The sequence below is a fragment of the Siphateles boraxobius genome, unplaced genomic scaffold (assembly GCF_051911475.1).
Source record: "Siphateles boraxobius isolate OS27281-9 unplaced genomic scaffold, OSU_SipBor_1 215, whole genome shotgun sequence".
NCBI classification, from domain to species: Eukaryota; Metazoa; Chordata; class Actinopteri; order Cypriniformes; family Leuciscidae; genus Siphateles; species Siphateles boraxobius.
In genome coordinates this window covers 414,452-433,193 of record NW_027508828.1, presented here as the reverse complement: position 1 = coordinate 433,193, position 18,742 = coordinate 414,452, and the positions used below count along the sequence as shown (strand labels likewise).

At 37.8% G+C, this 18,742-nt stretch overlaps 2 protein-coding genes across 3 annotated transcripts in view; one reads left to right on the top strand and one right to left on the bottom strand.

Moving 5' to 3' along the window:
• Positions 1-6,664, top strand: part of tmem255b (transmembrane protein 255B) — a 28,954-nt gene extending 22,290 nt beyond the window's left edge. The window contains exons 8-9 of the mRNA XM_077238047.1: positions 2,138-2,287; positions 4,961-6,664. Coding sequence (XP_077094162.1) covers positions 2,138-2,287; positions 4,961-5,185 — 375 coding nt within the window. The 3' untranslated portion in view covers positions 5,186-6,664. The remainder of the gene's footprint in view (positions 1-2,137; positions 2,288-4,960) is intronic.
• Positions 6,665-6,908: 244 nt separating this feature from the next.
• The window catches only part of gas6 (growth arrest-specific 6), a 39,578-nt gene continuing 27,744 nt past the window's right edge, over positions 6,909-18,742 (bottom strand). The window contains exons 11-15 of one of the 2 annotated variants that reach the window (XM_077238046.1): positions 15,255-15,410; positions 14,610-14,778; positions 14,270-14,412; positions 12,470-12,683; positions 6,909-7,499 (exon numbers count right to left, since the gene is read on the bottom strand). In XM_077238046.1, coding sequence (XP_077094161.1) covers positions 7,348-7,499; positions 12,470-12,683; positions 14,270-14,412; positions 14,610-14,778; positions 15,255-15,410 — 834 coding nt within the window. In that variant the 3' untranslated portion in view covers positions 6,909-7,347. Of the gene's footprint in view, positions 7,500-12,469; positions 12,684-14,269; positions 14,413-14,609; positions 14,779-15,245; positions 15,411-18,742 lie in introns of both variants that reach the window. The other variant, XM_077238045.1, reaches the window with a different exon arrangement.

Sequence of the window (18,742 nt, the reverse complement as noted above, 5' to 3'; positions counted from 1 at the left end):
TTCATAACATTCACAATTCAGTGCATTAACATTCACAATTCAGTGTCATAACATTCACAATTCAGTGTCATAACATTCACACTTCAGTGTCATAACATTCACACTTCAGTGTCATAACATTCACAATTCAATTTCATAACATTCACAATTCAGTGTCATAACATTCACAATTCAATTTCATAACATTCACAATTCATTTTCATAATATTCACAATTCAGTTTCACAACATTCACAATTCAGTGTCATAACATTCACAATTCAGTTTCATAACATTCACAATTCAGTGTCATAACATTCACACCTCAGTGTCATAACATTCACAATTCAGTGTCATAATATACACAATTCAGTGGCATAACATTCACAATTCATCTTCATAACATTCACAATTCAGTGTCATAACATTCACAATTCATCTTCATAACATTCACAATTCAGTTTCATAACATTCACAATTCAGTGTCATAACATTCACAATTCAGTGTCATAATATTCACACCTCAGTGTCATAACATTCACAATTCAGTGTCATAACATTCACAATTCAGTGTCATAACATTCACAATTCAGTTTCATAACATTCACAATTCAGTTTCATAACATTCACAATTCAATTTCATAACATTCACAATTCAGTGCATTAACATTCACAATTCAATTTCATAACATTCACAATTCAGTGCATTAACATTCACAATCCAGTGTCATAACATTCACAATTCAGTGTCATAACATTCACACTTCAGTGTCATAACATTCACAATTCAGTGTCATAACATTCACACTTCAGTGTCATAACATTCACAATTCAGTGTCATAACATTCACAATTCAATTTCATAACATTCACAATTCATTTTCATAATATTCACAATTCAGTTTCACAACATTCACAATTCAGTGTCATAACATTCACAATTCAGTTTCATAACATTCACAATTCAGTGTCATAACATTCACACCTCAGTGTCATAACATTCACAATTCAGTGTCATAACATACACAATTCATCTTCATAACATTCACAATTCAGTTTCATAACATTCACAATTCATCTTCATAACATTCACAATTCAGTTTCATAACATTCACAATTCAGTGTCATAACATTCACAATTCAGTGTCATAATATTCACACCTCAGTGTCATAACATTCACAATTCAGTGTCATAACATTCACAATTCAGTGTCATAACATACACAATTCAGTGGCATAACATTCACAATTCATCTTCATAACATTCACAATTCAGTGTCATAACATTCACAATTCATCTTCATAACATTCACAATTCAGTTTCATAACATTCACAATTCAGTGTCATAACATTCACAATTCAGTGTCATAATATTCACACCTCAGTGTCATAACATTCACAATTCAGTGTCATAACATTCACAATTCAGTGTCATAACATTCACAATTCAGTTTCATAACATTCACACCTCAGTGTCATAACATTCACAATTCATCTTCATAACATTCACAATTCAGTGTCATAACATTCACAATTCATCTTCATAACATTCACAATTCATCTTCATAACATTCACAATTCATCTTCATAACATTCACAATTCAGTGTCATAACATTCACAATTCAGTTTCATAACATTCACAATTCATCTTCATAACATTCACAATTCAGTGTCATAACATTCACAATTCAGTTTCATAACAGTCACAATTCATTTTCCTAACATTAATAATTCATCTTCATAACATTCACAATTCATCTTCATAACATTAATAATTCATCTTCATAACAGTCACAATTCAGTTTCATAACAGTCACAATTCATTTTCCTAACATTAATAATTCATCTTCATAACAGTCACAATTCATCTTCATAACATTAATAATTCATCTTCATAACATTCACAATTCAGTTTCATAACATTCACACTTCAGTGTCATAACATTCACAATTCAGTGTCATAACGTTCACAATTCATCTTCATAACATTCACAATTCAGTTTCATAACATTCACAATTCAGTTTCATAACATTCACAATTCAGTTTCATAACATTCACATTTCAGTTTCTATAGCGCTTATACAATAAAGATTTACAGAGCAGCTTCGCAGTAAGTGATATCAGTTCTTACATGTGTGTGTGTGTGTGTGTGTACAGGCTCCTGTGGCTCACAGTCACATGACACCCAGTCCGGCTCAGCCCCCTCATATCCTGTACAATCCCAGTCAACACCTGATCTCCTACACCGGCTTTTGCCCGTCGGGACAAACGCTCCCCGCGTACCCGAACTACTCACTCCCCATGCAGGTACGTCTCTGACGGAGATTACTACGGTGATGCTTCTATACATCAGCATGGAATATTGATTAGAGTGGGAATGATTTTCATTACATACAGAATGACATCAATGGCAAACACAGAGACTAAATTATTTCAAATGTCAAATTCAATTTTATTTGTATTGTGTAGTGCTTTTCACAATACACTTCCTTTCAAAGCACCTTTAAAGAAAGTCATACTGTTAATCCTATGATGGAGTAGCACGTTAGTTTTCCAATAACAGATTTAAACGTCAGCCGGTTTTGTTCCGTTAACAGATTTAAACGTCAGCCGGTTTTGTTCCGTTAACAGATTTAAACGTCAGCCGGTTTTGTTCCGTTAACAGATTTAAACATCGGATGTTTTTGTTCCGTTAACAGATTTAAACATCGGATGTTTTTGTTACGTTAACAGATTTAAACATCTGATGTTTTTTTTCCATTAACAGATTTAAATGTCTGATGTTTTTTTTCCGTTAACAGATTTAAACGTCTGATGTTTTTTTTCCGTTAACAGATTTAAACGTCGGATGTTTTTGTTCCGTTAACAGATTTAAACATCGGATGTTTTTGTCCGTTAACAGATTTAAACGTCGGATGTTTTTGTTCCGTTAACAGATTTAAACGTCTGATGTTTTTTTTCCCTTAACAGATTTAAACGTCTGATGTTTTTTTTCCGTTAACAGATTTAAACGTCTGATGTTTTTTTTCCGTTAACAGATTTAAACGTCTGATGTTTTTTTTCCGTTAACAGATTTAAACGTCTGATGTTTTTTTTCCGTTAACAGATTTAAACGTCTGATGTTTTTTTTCCGTTAACGGATTTAAACGTCGGATGTTTTTGTTCCGTTAACAGATTTAAACATCGGATGTTTTTGTTCCGTTAACAGTTTTAAACATCGGATGTTTTTGTTCAGTTAACAGATTTAAACGTCTGATGTTTTTTTTCCATTAACAGATTTAAACGTCTGATGTTTTTTTTCCGTTAACAGATTTAAACGTCTGATGTTTTTTTTCCGTTAACGGATTTAAACGTCGGATGTTTTTGTTCCGTTAACAGATTTAAACATCGGATGTTTTTGTTCCGTTAACAGATTTAAACATCGGATGTTTTTGTTCCGTTAACAGTTTTAAACATCGGATGTTTTTGTTCCGTTAACAGATTTAAACATCGGATGTTTTTGTTCCGTTAACAGATTTAAACATCGGATGTTTTTTTTTTCGTTAACAGATTTAAACATCGGATGTTTTTGTTCCGTTAACAGATTTAAACATCGGATGTTTTTGTTCCGTTAACAGATTTAAACATCGGATGTTTTTGTTACGTTAACAGATTTAAACATCGGATGTTTATTTTCCGTTAACAGATTTAAACATCGGATGTTTTTGTTCCGTTAACAGATTTAAACATCGGATGTTTTTGTTCCGTTAACAGATTTAAACATCGGATGTTTTTGTTCCGTTAACAGATTTAAACATCGGATGTTTTTTTTTTCGTTAACAGATTTAAACGTCTGATGTTTTTGTTCCGTTAACAGATTTAAACATCGGATGTTTTTGTTCCGTTAACAGATTTAAACGTCGGATGTTTTTGTTCCGTTAACAGATTTAAACATCGGATGTTTTTGTTCCGTTAACAGATTTAAACATCGGATGTTTTTGTTCCGTTAACAGATTTAAAACGTCAGATGTTTTTGTTCCGTTAACAGATTTAAACATCGGATGTTTTTGTTCCGTTAACAGATTTAAACGTCGGATGTTTTTGTTCCGTTAACAGATTTAAACATCGGATGTTTTTGTTCCGTTAACAGATTTAAACATCGGATGTTTTTGTTCCGTTAACAGATTTAAACGTCGGATGTTTTTGTTCCGTTAACAGATTTAAACATCGGATGTTTTTGTTCCGTTAACAGATTTAAACATCGGATGTTTTTGTTCCGTTAACAGATTTAAACGTCAGATGTTTTTGTTCCGTTAACAGATTTAAACGTCGGATGTTTTTGTTCCGTTAACAGATTTAAACGTCGGATGTTTTTGTTCCGTTAACAGATTTAAACGTCAGATGTTTTTGTTCCGTTAACAGATTTAAACGTCGGATGTTTTTGTTCCGTTAACAGATTTAAACGTCAGATGTTTTTGTTCCGTTAACAGATTTAAACATCGGATGTTTTTGTTCCGTTAACAGATTTAAACATCGGATGTTTTTGTTCCGTTAACAGTTTTAAACATCGGATGTTTTTGTTCCGTTAACAGATTTAAACATCGGATGTTTTTTTTTTCGTTAACAGATTTAAACATCGGATGTTTTTGTTACGTTAACAGATTTAAACATCGGATGTTTTTGTTACGTTAACAGATTTAAACATCGGATGTTTTTGTTACGTTAACAGATTTAAACATCGGATGTTTTTTTTCCGTTAACAGATTTGAACGTTGGATGTTTTTGTTCCGTTAACAGATTTAAACATCGGATGTTTTTGTAACAGATTTAAAAGTCGGTCGGTTTTGATCCATTAACAGATTTTTGGTTCCATTAAGACATTTTAACATTTTAACAATTTGATTAAAATGTAGTTTAAAGAAGGCAGCTGCTAGAAAGTCAACACCTAATGCTTTAATCTGGTCTAATTTCTGACGTTATTTTTGATTGTTTGTCCTCCAGCATCTGAACGGTTACCCAGCTCCATCCGCCGCTCCTCCCGTCTCCGAGGTCTCGAACACCCCGTCCGATGAGACTCAACCGGCGGCTCAGAGCGGGACGAACCCGACCGGACCGACCCAAACCCAGTCTCAGGACACCAGCGCATACATGCTGACTCCAAACGCTCCCTCGCTCTACGCTCACTCCTTAGGGCCCTTCGAGAAGCCTCCTCCCTACGCCTGCTGAAACACCCGGACCGGGAATGCTGACCTCTGACCTATGAAGATCTGTGTGACCCTCGCCGCTAATTACCTCTGTAATCGTCAGTGTTTCTCATAGCAAACGTGATCGATGTTGTTCTTCGGTAGTTTTCAAAACCTCTGATTTTTCATGTTTAACTCCGTTCCTTCGGTGGGATCCTCATTTGTTTGATCCATTGAGCCGTTTTAAACACTGATGTATTGTGAAATGTGTCCGACTGTAGTCATAACTCAAGCGTACAACACAATGCTTTAGTCTTCTTCTACGGGAGATCAACTAGTCATCAGTCTGAAGAGAGTCTTGCTGAGAAAGTTAGTGTCGACATGTTTATATCAGATTCTTGAATTACACATATGGTTTTATAATAGGTTCCATTAGCAACCTACATTAGTTAACATGAATAATTAACAGTTGGATTTTTATTAACTAATGTAGAAGATTAACTCTTTCCCTGCCAATGACGGAATTTTCCAGCGATCCGTGTTTTCACTATTCCACTATTCCACATCTTCTGAAAGAGTGCAGAATCTCCAGATCAAAACACAGAGAAGCAGAAACGTGCGATAGAAGCATTGCTGACGCACATGTACATTATAACAGATCATCAAACCTTAAACTTCATTCAGTCTTTATATGATTTATGTGCTGTTGATCCATGAAGAGGAAAAGACTGAAGCTTTGAGGTGTGTGTGTGTGTGTGTGTGTGTGCGTGCGTGCGTGCGTGTGTTGGTGGCCTCGATCTACTCCATCTGTTTATGATCATCGTTCTGACTTCCATCTGGACGAAGACTTTGACAAAAACATAATTTTCTCAACTTTTTGCTCAAAATGCTAAAAAAAATGTATGAAACTTGCCCACATTCAAGCGTCGATAAAAAAAAATAATGCATGAAGCTGGAATAAATTATTTTATTTTTAAAGCAGAGGCTCTGGTCTTTCTTGTGATATATTGCATGTTCAGATATTCATACAGAGTTAGGTTAGTGCTGGTGTCTGCTGGCAACTTTTATTAAAAAATGCTGGCGGGGAAAGAGTTAATAAATACTGTAACTAGTTCATGTTAATGCATTAACTAATGGGATTTTATTGTAAAGTGTTGCTTCTTGTTTGCACAAAAATATGAATGTTGTTTTTTTCCTCATGTGAGTGTTATGTCCAAATGTTCTTAAAAATCATCATAACATAAATTTAAACTTGAATATCCCAATAGATATGATTATTAATTTGTTTTGTTCAAATATTCATGTGGGTTTTTCTTGCACACAAATGTTCCCATGTGATTTGTTTTCCAGTATTTGCATTGTCCTCGTGTTTTCTGTGTTCTCTATTCATATATGCAACCAAAACAACCACTTTTTACCTTATAAAATTCATTTATAATGTCATTGTTTTATCTGAGGATAAAATTACAGAATGAGAACTTTAAAAAAAATAAACACCCCAATTGATGTGGAAGATTCTTTATGACGTCACTGCTGACATCACTTCCTTTCCCAGAAGAAAAGAAAATACCCTTATAAAATATTAAGGTTCCCAAGGATTTTTTTCCCCAACAACTGAATATTCACAAGAAATTGAACTTTTTCTTAAAAAGAACTTTTATTTTTCTGTTTGATTTTTTTTTCAATCCCAAAAGTATCAGTGTAAACCAGAGTAACTCTTTAGTTACTGCGAGCCACTGAAAGTCTAGAATTACGGAGAGAAATGATCGTAATAACAACATCCGTCTTTATTTGTTTTCAACAAGCGTTTCAGTCTCACACACAGAGCAAACATGAACGAAATACAAAACAACTTCAACAATAAAAACAAGATTAAAAACTCAAACGCGGGACTAGAAAAACAACTCAAACCAGTGAATGAAAGCATGATGATGATGAAGTTGAGCACCGACATCGAGACCCGAAGGCCTTTATCGATGAGCGTGGCTGTTTTTAAATCGTAAAAAGCATTTTACAGTGGCATATGTACAGATACAGTATTTTCCAGCACTCTCTCAGTAGCTTGTGTTCGATTGGTCTAATGTAAGCGTGTCAGTGAGTAATAATACATCAACATGGCTGTGCTATATGTGCGTGACGCGGATCAGATCCGGATCAAACGGATCCTCTCGCGGTCGAAAGCACTTCGATGGCGTTTGGTTTCTGCTATTGCTCGGTGTTCACCAGAGGACAGGAGTGAGAGCGGATGTCGTTGTGTTTGTGTTGGGCTTCGTCCACATCCATCATCTGACCGTTCACCCGCACATCCATGCATCCCGTGAAGAAGGCCGACACCGGCGTGGACACCAGAGACACATCTGCACGAGATACATCATCATCACTGTAAAGCTGCTTTCAAACAATCTGTATTGTTAAAGCGCTGTATAAATGAAAACTCGATTCTGAAGTTTCTGCAGACACACAGGCCGTAAATATCATTCAACAGTGGTCGTCAAATCAATACAGGCAAACCAAGAATTATTCAGACACCAGATATAATGTGTGATATTGTTTCACTAGTGTGTGCAGGACACTATAGTTCATTTATGTAAGTGAGGAGAGCAAAATAAAGTAAATGTGACATATTATACACATTAATTCTTCATACAGTGACTACCAGTGAAACATTAGGAGCAAAAATGATCCGGACACTTTGAGCTGATCATGTTTTACTGAAGTGTTTTTTCTTTAATAACTAATGCAGCTTTTTACACCACAGACTGAACAACATGAAGCATTGCTTGGTGATTGGTTGAGCTAAACTGGTATTATCTAATTGTGTAGTTAAATTTAACAGCTGACAGATATTCAACATAATTCATGTGTGAGACAGTCTAACAGAAGGACGGAAAAAAAACAGTGAAATATATCATTACAGTCATATTTTATTACCATTTTCTAGCGAATAAACTGTGATAATGTGAGAAATGTTGAAGGCGTCTGAATAAATGTTGTTTGACTGTATAAGACTAAAGGCCGCATCTGAAGGAACTGCACAATAAAGAAAGCGAGATTTCAGGGGTCACGTTTTAAGATCTTTTGCTTTTTAAGATCATTTCATTGTTGAGCGGGATAAAAAAAATAGAAAAAATCGAATCGGTATATGTTACATTTGAATATTAAATTCAAAAATCATTTTAAGTACCGAAAAAAAATATAAACACTAAAAACTTATTTTAGTTCTCGAAATTAATGAATTAGTTCAAATAATTTTTTAAAGCAAAACTCATACCGACATGTGGGAAAAACGTTAATTGCATTGGAATATAACCAGCCGCACGTTTCAGGTGATATGGAACATATTGCAGAAAATAAGATAATGTTATACACTGCATGAGACTGATGTGAGACTACTTTAAGACTGATGTGACATTGGTGAGACTGATGTGAGACTAATGAGAGATGTGAGACTAATAGAAGACTGATGCGAGACTGATGTGAGACTAATATAAGACTGATGCAAGACTGATGAGACTGATGTGAGACTAATATAAGACTGATGCAAGACTGATGAGACTGATGTGAGACTAATATAAGACTGATGTGAGTGATGAGACTGATGTGAGACTAATGAGAGATGTGAGACTAATATAAGACTGATGCAAGACTGATCAGACTGATGTGAGACTAATATAAGACTGATGCAAGACTGATGAGACTGATGTGAGACTAATATAAGACTGATGCAAGACTGATGAGACTGATGTGAGACTAATATAAGACTGATGTGAGACTAATATAAGACTGATGAGACTGATGAGAGACTAATATAAGACTGATGAGACTGATGAGACTGATGTGAGACTAATGAGAGATGTGAGACTAATATAAGACTGATGTGACACCGATGAGACTGATGTGACTAATATAAGACTGATGCAAGACTGATGTGAGACTAATATAAGACTGATGTAAGACTAATATAAGACTGATGTGAGACTAATATAAGACTGATGTGAGACTAATATAAGACTGATGTGAGACTAATATAAGACTGATGAGACTGATGTGAGACTGATGAGACTGATGTGAGACTAATGAGAGATGTGAGACTAATATAAGACTGATGTGACACCGATGAGACTGATGTGACTAATATAAGACTGATGCAAGACTGATGTGAGACTGATGTGAGACTACTTTAAGACTGATGTGACATTGGTGAGACTGATGTGAGACTAATGAGAGATGTGAGACTAATAGAAGACTGATGCGAGACTGATGTGAGACTAATATAAGACTGATGCAAGACTGATGAGACTGATGTGAGACTAATATAAGACTGATGCAAGACTGATGAGACTGATGTGAGACTAATATAAGACTGATGTGAGTGATGAGACTGATGTGAGACTAATGAGAGATGTGAGACTAATATAAGACTGATGCAAGACTGATCAGACTGATGTGAGACTAATATAAGACTGATGCAAGACTGATGAGACTGATGTGAGACTAATATAAGACTGATGCAAGACTGATGAGACTGATGTGAGACTAATATAAGACTGATGTGAGTGATGAGACTGATGTGAGACTAATGAGAGATGTGAGACTAATATAAGACTGATGCAAGACTGATCAGACTGATGTGAGACTAATATAAGACTGATGCAAGACTGATGAGACTGATGTGAGACTAATATAAGACTGATGCAAGACTGATGTGAGACTAATATAAGACTGATGTGAGACTAATATAAGACTGATGAGACTGATGAGAGACTAATATAAGACTGATGAGACTGATGTGAGACTAATGAGAGATGTGAGACTAATATAAGACTGATGTGACACCGATGAGACTGATGTGACTAATATAAGACTGATGCAAGACTGATGTGAGACTAATATAAGACTGATGTGAGACTAATATAAGACTGATGAGAGACTAATATAAGACTGATGAGACTGATGTGAGACTGATGAGACTGATGTGAGACTAATGAGAGATGTGAGACTAATATAAGACTGATGTGACACCGATGAGACTGATGTGACTAATATAAGACTGATGCAAGACTGATGTGAGACTAATATAAGACTGATGTGAGACTAATATAAGACTGATGTGAGACTAATATAAGACTGATGAGACTGATGAGAGACTAATATAAGACTGATGAGACTGATGTGAGACTGATGAGACTGATGTGAGACTAATGAGAGATGTGAGACTAATATAAGACTGATGCAAGACTGATGAGACTGATGTGAGACTAATATAAGATTGATGCAAGACTGATGTGAGACTAATATAAGACTGATGCGAGACTGATGAGACTGATGTGAGACTGATGTGAGACTAATGAGAGATGTGAGACTAATATAAGACTGATGCGACTGATGTGAGACTAATATAAGACTGATGCGAGACTGATGTGAGACTAATATAAGACTGATGCAAGACTGATGAGACTGATGTGAGACTAATATAAGACTGATGTGAGACTAATATAAGACTGATGTGAGACTAATATAAGACTGATGCAAGACTGATGAGACTAATATAAGACTGATGTGAGACTGATGAGACTGATGTGAGACTAATGAGAGATGTGAGACTAATATAAGACGTTTGTGACACTGATGAGACTGATGTGAGACTAATGAGTGATGTGAGACTAATGAGAGATGTGAGACTAATATAAGACTGATGCAAGACTGGTGAGACTAATATAAGACTGATGTGAGACTAATATAAGACTGATGCAAGACTGATGAGACTGATGTGAGACTAATATAAGACTGATGCGAGACTGATGTGAGACTAATATAAGACTGATGCAAAACTGATGAGACTGATGTGAGACTACTATAAGACTGATGCGAGACTGATGAGACTGATGTGAAACTAATATAAGACTAATGCAAGACTGATGTGAGACTAATATAAGACTCATGCGAGACTGATGAGACTGATGTGAGACTAATATCAGACTGATGTGAGACTAATATAAGACTGATGCGAGACTGATGTGAGACTGATGAGAGATGTGAGACAAATGAGAGATGTGAGACTAATATAAGACTGATGCGAGACTGATGTGAGACTGATGAGAGATGTGAGACAAATGAGAGATGTGAGAACTAATATAAGACTAATATGAGACAAATGAGAGATGTGAGACTAATATAAGACTGATGTGAGACTAATATAAGACTGATGCGAGACAAATGAGAAATGTGAGACTAATATAAGACTGATGTGAGACTAATATAAGACTGATGCGAGACAAATGAGAAATGTGAGACTAATATAAGACTGATGTGAGACAAATGAGAGATGTGAGACTAATGGGAATGTCTGACTGATGGGAGACAAAAATAAGACTGATGCGAGATGAATGAAACTGATGTGAGACAAATTAGAGATGTGAGGCTAATTTAAGACTGATGCGAGATCAATGAGACTGATGTGAGACTAATATAAGACTGATGTGAGACAAATGAGAGATGTGAGACTAATATAAGACTGATGTGAGACTAATATAAGACTGATGCGAGATGAATAAGACTGATGTGAGAACAATGAGAGATGTGAGTAATATAAGACTTATGTGAGACAATTGAAACTGATTTGAGACTGATGTGAGATTAATGTGAGACTGATGTGAGACGAATGAGAGACAATTGAAACTGATTTGAGACTGATGTGAGATTAATGTGACACTGATGTGAGACGAATGAGAGACAATTGAAACTGATTTGAGACTGAGACTGATGTGAGACGAATGAGAGACTGATGCGAGACTGATGTGAGACGAATGAAACTGATTTGAGACAGAGACTGATGTGAGACTGATGAGAGACGAATGAAACTGATTTGAGACAGAGACTGATGTGAGACTGATGAGAGACGAATGAAACTGATTTGAGACTGAGACTAATGTTAGACGACTGAGAGACGAATGAAACTGATTTGAGACTGAGACTAATGTGAGACGAATGAGAGAGTGATGTGAGACGAATTAAACTGATTTGAGACAGGAGGTGATGGCGCAGTGTATAAGACACATGCCTTTGGTGTGAGAGACCCGGGTTCAAATCTACTGTGAGACACCAATGTGTCCCTGAGCAAGACACTTAACCCCTTGTTGCTCCAGAGGCGTGCAACCTCTGAAATATAGCAATTGTAAGTCGCTTTGGATAAAAGCGTCATCTAAATGAATAAATGTAAATGAGACTGATGTGAGACTGATGTGAGATGGATTAAACTGATTTGAGACCAAGACTGATGTGAGACGAATTAAACTGATTTGAGATTGAGACTGATGTGAGACGTTACCGGGGATGCCTCCTATGAAGGTGCTGTATGATGATGTGAGATCGAGAGCGTCTCCATTCTCTTCCAGCTCGATCTGAGCGAGACGCCCGTCCACCTCCAGTACAGAACCAGAACTGTTCCCGAACACCGTCACGTTCACTGTGTGTGTGTGAGCGTCACACAGGTTCACCGGGACACTGGCCACCACCACATCCCCGAACGACACCAGCACGTGCTGTAGGGTCAAAGGTCAGACATAACATGTCAAACACCATCATCTCACACAGACACGCTCACACACTCACACTCACACACACACTCTCACTCACACTCGTGACTTGACTCACTCTCTCACTCACTCTCACTCCCTCACTTTCACACTCACTCACTCACTCACTCACTCACTCACTCTCACACTCTCACACTCACTCTCACACTCACTCACTCACTCACTCACTCACTCACACTCACTAACTCTCTCACTCTCACTCACTCACTCTCACACTCACTCACTCTCACTCACTCTCTCACTCACTCTCACTCACTCCCTCACTCTCTCACTCACTCACTCTCTCTCACTCTCACTACCTCACTCACTCTCACTCACTTTCACACTCACTCACTCTCTCACTCTCACTCACTCTCTCACTCACTCACTTACTCACTCTCACTCACTCTAACACTCACTCACTCACTCACTCACTCCCTCACTCTCACACTCACTCACTCTCTCACTCACTCACTCACTCACTCACTCTCACTCCCTCACTCACTCACTCTCACTCACTCTCACTCACTCACTCACTTACTCACTCTCACTCCCTCACTCACTCACTCACTCACTCACTCACTCACTTACTCACTCTCACTCCCTCACTCACTCACTCACTCACTCACTCACTCACTCACTCACTTACTCACTCTCACTCCCTCACTCACTCGCTCACTCACTCACTCACTCACTCACTCTCGCTCACTCTCACTCACTCTCACTCACTCTCACTCACTCACTCACTCACTCCCTCACTCTCACTCTCACTCTCACTCACTCTCTCACTCACTCACTTACTCACTCTCACTCCCTCACTCACTCACTCACTCCCTCACTCTCACTCTCACTCACTCTCTCACTCTCTCACTTACTCACTTACTCACTCTCACTCCCTCACTCACTCACTCTCACTCTCACTCACTCACTCTCACTCACTCTCTCACTCACTCTCACACTCACTCACTCTCACTCTCACTCACTCACTCTCACTCACTCTCACTCACTCTCTCACTCACCCTCACACTCACTGACTCACTCTCTCACTCACTCCCTCACTCTCACTCTCACTCACTCTCTCACTTACTCACTCTCACTCCCTCACTCACTCACTCTCTCTCTCACTCACTCACTCTCACACTCACTCACTGTCTCACTCTCACTCACTCACTCTCACTCTCACTCACTCACTCTCTCACTCACCCTCACACTCACTGACTCACTCTCTCACTCACTCCCTCCCTCACTCACTCTCTCTCACTCCCTCACTCACTCACTCACTCACTCACTCACTCTCACTCACTCTCACTCACTCACTCACTCACTCTCACACTCACTCACTCTCTCACTCTCACTCACTCACTCTCACTCACTCTCTCACTCACCCTCACACTCACTGACTCACTCTCTCACTCACTCACTCCCTCACTCACTCTCTCACTCTCACTGACTCACTCACTCTCTCACACTCACTGACTCACTCTCTCACTCACTCACACTTTCACTCACTCTCTCACTCACTCACACTTTCACTCACTCTCACTCACACACACCTCAGTCCACTCGAGTGTCCCGGGATGATAGTCTGACAGAGAGATGGAGAATGGGACTTTATCCTGACGGACCAGAGCGAACAGGACCCCGACAGAGGAGGCGGGCCGCAGGGTCACATGCACACGGAGCATCTGATCGTCTCCTACGTGAAGCAGGGAGATTATCGTTAACAAACTATTATAAAAAAAACAATTTACAAAAAAAAAAACGTAATAAAAATTACTAAAACAAAAAACTGTAAAATCGAATGAATTTGAAATATGAATAAACACTACAGTAGTACATAAATCAGACTGAGAGCGCCCTAACACACACACACACACACACACACACACACACCATGGCTGTGGTTAAAGTATGCGAAGCCGTGTCCGGGGTAGAAGGCGCTGTGGTCCTCGACGGCGTAACACTGCATACGCTCGTTATTCCGGATGGTTTCCTGAATGGACGTGTCCTCACCAGTTAACCAGCGCCAGTCCTTCATACAGCCGTCCAGTCGAGGGTTAACCTGCGATCATCAACACACACACACACACACACACACCAGTTAACCAGCGCCAGTCCTTCATACAGCCTTCCAGTCGAGGGTTAACCTGCGATCATCAACACACACACACACACACACACACACACACCAGTTAACCAGCGCCAGTCCTTCATACAGCCGTCCAGTCGAGGGTTAACCTGCGATCATCAACACACACACACACACACACACACACCAGTTAACCAGCGCCAGTCCTTCATACAGCCGTCCAGTCGAGGGTTAACCTGCGATCATCAACACACACACACACACCAGTTAACCAGCGCCAGTCCTACCTGCGATCAAAAACACACACACACACACACACACACACACACACACACACACCAGTTAACCAGATTGATTTGAGACTAATATGAGACCGATGAGAGGCTGATGAAACACAGACGAGTGAGAGAATAATGCGAGACGCATGTGACGTGTCTCACTCTGCTGACCAGCCCGTCGTCTCTGAAGGGAACGCCTCCCACCGTCAGGTTCAGCTCATGCATGCCTTTATTCATCGTGAACAGATCCCCGTTCACTGCGATCTTCATCACCGCCTCCCTGTCAATCTTGATGATGAGACTCCGCCCCTGCTCCTCCACTGAGATCTGGGACACACACACACACACACACACACACACTTTATCAAGGGAAACGTGCCATTTTGGTTAATGGAAGTTTGGTGTGTCACATCAGGCACACAATTCTAAACTTTGAAGAGTTGCTATAAATACAGCGTTCAGCAGATTTACTTTACTTTTGAATTCAAAAACAATCCCCCGTGTGACGTTTAATGTCATAAATTTATGAGTTTAGAACTTTCTGCGCTAATTTAAGATCTTTTCAAATAAAGACTTTTTAAGAACTGCAGAAACCCTGAAAAAGTGATCAAATTCTTTAATGACGTGATGCTTTTTTTGCTGTTGCTGGATCTATTAATTTACTAACTAAAACATTATTAATGCAATTCACGTAGACAATGCCCAGAATAAGTGTTATTTTAGTATAATTGGGATATATTATAGTTATTCATATTTTGAATTATAATTTATATTTTCTGTTTTCATTTTTTTCTATTTTATTTAAAGTCATTTAAAATATCAGTGAATAGTTTTTTTTAATTAATTTTTATTTTACTTTAAGTGTTTTTTAGCACATCAGTGATAAACTAAATGAAAATGAGAAATGTTGCAACTAGCTGAAATATAGTAAATTATTGATTTTATTTTATTCAGTTAAGGTTTTATTTTCTTTCAAGTAACGAAAATGTTTTAATTTCAGTTATAATAACAACCCTGACTAAAATACATGTCTTTAATTTCGAAATAAAAATTCATTTTGACATTTATTGGGATATTTTTTGAAGTTCTGAGAAAGAATCTTTGGAAGCTAAATTTTTTTGAAAGAAAACATTAAATACTATAGCAGGGATATTATTATTATTATTTCCTAGAGACTTACAAGAGTTTTTTTGTGAAATACACAAACAGATATGATATTATTTGACTTTTTTATTCATAGTCTAGTAGAGGACAGGAAATGATGTAGAAAGGAAGAGAGAACAGGATTAGGAAATCGATACGCTATGTTTCCATCCACATATTTTTATGTAATTGTATGCAATAACAACAACAAAAACATCTGTAAACTCGGGCAAATTAATGTTTTCATAAGTTCTAAAAAGTGCATAAGAGGATTTCACCAACTTATATTTCATTATTGATATTTTGCACCAGGAAGTGATGATTTTGTTCTCTTGAATAAACATGCTGCATTATTCACAAATGTTTTATGTGATATTCCAATTCTGCGCGCAAGTTAAATTCTCAACTTTCGACGGAAACACAGCTGGTGTGTGTGTGTGAATCGGAGTTTCAAGGGGATGTAAAGGCGTAGCACCAAACATTAGTCCCAAACTGATCAAGTCAAGTCATCCTCATTTATATAGCGCTTTTAACAATGTAGATTGTTTCAAAGCAGCTTTACAGAGATAAAGATATAATTTAAGGTAACAGAGATTGGTTTGGTTTTATAGTGGCTCTTGAAAAATGTTTTTTCCAGCTAAAGTTAGTTTTGATTGATTCACTTCCGTCTAAATGATCATTTGTTATTAAATTAGGGGCCGCTAAGACGACACCGTTCTCTCTAAACAGACTTTAAACGTGAACCTGTGATAGACGCTGATGGCGTTCACATGCGCATTAAGAATTGATTCTGTAGTTATGTGCGTTTGAATATATGTGCGCAGGTTTGTAATTCCTTACAAACCATGCCTAAACAAACTACTTGTCTTGTCTATAAATTTTTATGCAGAATTTTATTTTATCTTATCACTAGTGGTTGACCGATATATAGCCACTGCCGATATATCGGCCGATATTTGGCTTTTTTAAAATATAGCCATCGGGAGATACGTTTTTCTGATTGGCCGATGTGTTGGAAGCGGGACTTTTATTTTGACGGCGCTGCAGACTTTTATTTTGACGGGCGGCGCTGAGAACACCAGCACCTGAGAAGAGAACGGCAGCGCCTGAATCTGATCACACAGCGCTCACTCACATTCTCCGTCTCTCTGTCAGTCATATCTAATAGTTTGTTAGAAAGAACCGGTGGCTACAGAACTGGTAATCAAAGAAAGTAAATGGTATGCGAAAAAGTATAATGATGAGTAATAACGTCTTGCAAATGTAGATGTACTTCTAGATGTAGATATAAATGTACTTCTTGTAGATCCAAAAGGAACTTACTCATTCTCTATGGTCTTCTCTCCTGGATCTAATGTTGCCAGAAGCTTTCAACCACTAGACTTTCACGACTGATTGACGAAATAACACAGTGTACCTTTAAATTTTAAAGAAATTACGGATTCGACTTTATTTCATGAGATAGCATTTTCAAGTTATTTTATTATTTAACAGTTATTTTTGAGTGAAGTGCTTATTGTAAATATGTATTGAATTATTTTATTTACTGAACCGCTACTGATCATCAGATATCAGTGGAACGCGACTCGCGACAACACGAATTGAAAGAATGTGCTTTTGTTTAGTTGGTAATATAGGCGCAATTTGCAGGTGTGACCTATGGTTTTTGCCAGAGTCAATATTGTCTCTTTTTTTTTTTTTAGGTGGGGTATATGGAGTGTGTATTTAACAGCAGATGATGCTCTAGCTTAGTTTTTAACAGTGGATGGCGCTCTAGCTTAGTTTTTAACAGCGGATGATGCTTTAGCTTAGTTTTTAACAGCAGATGATGCTCTAGCTTAGTTTTTAACAGCGGATGGCGCTCTAGCTTAGTTTTTAACAGCGGATGATGCTTTAGCTTAGTTTTTAACAGCAGATGATGCTCTAGCTTAGTTTTTAACAGCAGATGGCGCTCTAGCTTAGTTTTTAACAGTGGATGGCGCTCTAGCTTAGTTTTTAACAGCAGATGATGCTTTAGCTTAGTTTTTAACAGCAGATGATGCTCTAGCTTAGTTTTTAACAGCAGATGGCGCTCTAGCTTAGTTTTTAACAGCGGATGGCGCTCTAGCTTAGTTTTTAACAGCGGATGGCGCTCTAGCTTAGTTTTTAACAGTGGATGGCGCTCTAGCTTAGTTTTTAACAGCAGATGATGCTCTAGCTTAGTTTTTAACAGCAGATGGCGCTCTAGCTTAGTTTTTAACAGCAGATGATGCTCTAGCTTAGTTTTTAACAGCGGATGGTGCTCTAGCTTAGTTTTTAACAGCGGATGGTGCTCTAGCTTAGTTTTTAACAGCGGATGGTGCTCTAGCTTAGTTTTTAACAGCAGATGATGCTCTAGCTTAGTTTTTAACAGCAGATGGCGCTCTAGCTTAGTTTTTAACAGCGGATGGTGCTCTAGCTTAGTTTTTAACAGCGGATGGTGCTCTAGCTTAGTTTTTAACAGCGGATGATGCTCTAGCTTAGTTTTTAACAGCAGA